The sequence below is a fragment of the Chlorocebus sabaeus genome, chromosome 20 (genome assembly GCF_047675955.1).
Source record: "Chlorocebus sabaeus isolate Y175 chromosome 20, mChlSab1.0.hap1, whole genome shotgun sequence".
NCBI classification, from domain to species: domain Eukaryota; kingdom Metazoa; phylum Chordata; class Mammalia; order Primates; family Cercopithecidae; genus Chlorocebus; species Chlorocebus sabaeus.
This window is the reverse complement of record NC_132923.1, coordinates 10,784,034-10,787,467: the sequence shown is the minus strand read 5'-3', so window position 1 is coordinate 10,787,467 and position 3,434 is coordinate 10,784,034. Positions and strand designations below refer to the sequence as shown.

General features: G+C 44.8%; 1 protein-coding gene across 1 annotated transcript; it reads right to left on the bottom strand.

Moving 5' to 3' along the window:
- Positions 1-1,270: 1,270 nt before the first annotated feature.
- On the bottom strand, positions 1,271-2,400 carry LOC103224004 (late cornified envelope protein 3D). Its single transcript, XM_037997565.2, has 2 exons — positions 2,358-2,400; positions 1,271-1,850 (listed from the first exon to the last, which is right to left on the bottom strand). Exon 2 carries the CDS (start codon positions 1,827-1,829, stop codon positions 1,551-1,553), a length of 279 nt encoding a protein of 92 aa, XP_037853493.1. The 5' UTR covers positions 1,830-1,850; positions 2,358-2,400; the 3' UTR covers positions 1,271-1,550.
- Between the last annotated feature and the right edge of the window lie 1,034 nt (positions 2,401-3,434).

Genomic DNA, 3,434 nt, shown 5'->3' with positions numbered 1-3,434 from the left:
CAGGCTGGAGTGTAGTGGCATAATCAGCTCACTGCAATCTCTGACTCTTGGTTCAAGCAATTCTTCTGCCTTAGCCTCCTGAGTAGCTGGGATTACAGGTGTCTGCCACCATGCCCAGCTAATTGTTTGTAATTTTAGTAGAGATGGGGTTTCACCATGTTGTCCAGGCTGGTCTTGAACTCCTGACCTCAAGTAACCCACCTACCTTGGCCTCCCAAAATGCTGGGATTACAGGTGTGAGTCACCATGCCGGGCCTCAGGGTCTTTTTGATTCCTAAATTTTAAGAATTAATTTACAGGATTTGACAAAATCCTTTCTTAGTTCCATGGACTTATAAGGTTATCCATCTTTATTTTTAATACCCGCCCCCCCACCTGCTCTAGTTAGCCCTCACGTCAACTTCTCTCAATATTTGTAATTTGACTGTAGCTCTATGTGATACTTCTTGGGTTTTCTGGTAGTCAAAGTGAGATGTTACTCTTAGTTCACATGAAAAAACATTCCTTCAACCCCAGGAGCATCTCAGTCTCATAATTTAGGCCAAAACATGTGACTCCATTGAAGTTGTAACTTCCATGTGGTGATGTCAAGGTTGTGTAGTTACAAAATTAATAAATGTTTGCTTCTTTGGTATATCTATTCATAATTCCAGCAACACTTCTCATTTTCTTCCTTTCTCTTTTTCCTAAAATTCTCATTTTGCACATTCCAATCATCTCATTGACTAAACTCCCAGCCACATTTCTGCTCCATTATCTCATTAATTTAAGCACCTCTCTCAGCTTTCATCTCTGTCCCTGGATTTTCAGTCACTGAGTTATACTTCTTCCCCAGGCTTACATCTCTTCCCTCCATCTTTTGATTCTGCTTCTCCTCTGCCTATTTTCTGTTTCTTTGCCTCTTGATTTCCTGTTTCTTAGTTAGCACCCCAGAAACGGCTCATCAAAACAAACTAGTGTTCTTCTGTCAAACACTGGAAATTCCCCAATTGTATTAATGTCCTCTCAGATTTTACAGGAAAAGTCAATTTTTGCACTGATACCCTCTTTGAGTTTGAGGTTGAGTTTCAGGGCCTCAAACCAACACAGCCTGTATCCTTCTCTCCCTCCCACTACAACATGAAACTCTCCCCTTCCCTTCCATCAGTGGAGCAGGGTCAGATCCACTATGTTTTCCTGGTGCAGAGCTAAGGTTTGCCTCCTGAGCTGGGTTGTACCGACCAAGGAGCTGAGGAGAGAGACAGTGAAATGCCCAGTGAGACGCAGGTGGTAATGAGGACAAGAAACTTTATTTTTTGATGAGGTTGGGCACAAGCACTGCCAATCCTTGGCAGGTACAGGGGTAGGGGGACATATGACATCCTGGATTTAAAACAGGAAGTGCCTTCAGGGGAGAGCTCAGATGCCCCACCGGAAAACCCTCACTCAGCTCAGCCTGTGAAAGTCAGAAGAGAGTATCTGGGAAAGCGTGCGTCAGGATGGGGCTGTTCCTGACCCCTTGGGATTCTTGTTTCCTCCAAAGATCGCTTATCTCGGCATCAGGATCTGGATCAGCAGCAGCCCCCGGAACTGTGGCCACAGCCAGAGCCCCCACCTTGCTGACCACTGCCCCTGTCACAGGAGTTGGACCTCTGGCGCCGGCATCGGTGGTGGTGCCTGTGGTGGCTCAGGAAGCAGCCGCTCTCGGAGCTGGGGCCACAGCCCCCGGAGCTTGGAGCACAGCCAGAGGAAGCTGGAGGCAGACACTGTGCTGGGCTCTTTGGGGGACACTTGGGTGAGGGGCACTTGGGTGGAGGTTGGCACTGCTGCTGGTTCTGCTGGCAGGACATCTTGTCAGGAGTTGAGTTGTCCTGGACAAAACAAAGCCACTTGTTAGTTTAAAGTCTACAGTCCAATGTCTCTAAGACCAGCTGCCTCCTGAGGCAAGAGCTGCAGGAGCGTGAGGGAAGCTGATGTGGAGTTGGTGGGACATGCCAGATACTTCTCACATTGCTCTCCACCCTGGACAGATTGGTGTCAGTCTAAGTGGGCATGTGTGTTTCTGTTTCTCCAAAGAACCCCTAGGGGATGCACCCTTTTGGGAAAAAGAATTCTGTAGAATGGATGTTACAGGAAATGTGCTTGCCTGAGTAGAAAGAGGATGGGAGGGAATCGTGAGCTTGGTGGCCTTTGCAGGTCATGGAATTGCTGTCAGCTCCTGCAGGGTCTCCCTCCTGCCCCCTTCCCCCATTGCTGCTGTCTCACATCCCTGTATCTGGGTCTTTGTTTCAAATCTCTCTGTTTCCATCTCTTCTGCTATGGCTTAGCTTTCTGTTCTAACATCGCATATCAAGCCCTGTCGCCTGCTGAACACTTACCGGGTGCAGAGAAGGCAGGAGAAGGCTGTTCCTGAGGAGACTGCGGATGTGGAGCCCAGGGCAGGAGTGCTTTTATCCTGTGCAGGGTGTGTGATGTACAGGCTGGGCATGCTGCTGCTTTCACAATCAGGGAGGTGACAGCCAGGCACACCCTTGGGACTATCCATTCATCACCTTCCTGTGCACTCATCAAGATGCCTGACAAGAGGGAACCAGGAAGGTCTGACGCCTGTATACCTTCTTCTCATTAAGGCCTGCTGGAGGTTGTAATCCTACCTTCCTTGAAGCAATTGTTTTTTATCACCACCCATTAGTAGTCACTCCTCATTCCACATGGCATTTTGCATTAGCTTCTTTCACTTAACATATTGTTTAAGATTTATCCATGTTGTAGTTGGTATCAGAACTCCATTATTCTTCATGGTTGAGTAATATTTCACTTTATGAACTTAGCACGTTTTATTTAACCATTCATCAAGTGATGGACTTTTGAGTTAGCTCCAATTCTTGGTTATTGTGAATAATGCAGCTATGAACTTAATCTTTATTATTTCCTTCCTCCTGCTTTATGTTTAGTTTCTTCTTTTTTTCAGTGTTCTAAGGCAGAAGGTTAGGTAATTGATTTGAGATTTTTCTTCTTCCTTAATGTAGGCATTTGCAGCCATATATTTCCCTCTAAGCATTTCCTTTGCTGTATCCCATAATTTTTGGTAAGTTGTATTTTTATTTTCATTCATCTCAAAGTATTTTCTAATTTTCCTTGTGATTTCTTTCTGAACTCATTGGTTGCTTAAGACATTTCTGAATTTTCTAGTTTTCCTTCTGTTATTGATTTCTAGTTTCATTCTACTGTGGTTAGGGATGATACTTCGTATGATTTCAGTGTTTTAAAATTTAATGACACTACTTTTATAACCCAACAAATGGTCTACCCTGCAGAATGTTCCATGTGCAATTGAGAAAAATGTGTATTCTGCTATTGTGGTTAGAGTGTTCAACAAGATGTCTGTTAGATCTAATTGGTTTATAGTGCTGTTAAAGTCTTCAGTTTCTTTGTTGATTTTCTTCCTGGTTGTT

Bases quoted from the DNA above. Each gene is read 5' to 3' on its own strand.
- LOC103224004 (XM_037997565.2), bottom strand. From the start codon at position 1,829: ATGTCCTGCCAGCAGAACCAGCAGCAGTGCCAACCTCCACCCAAGTGC.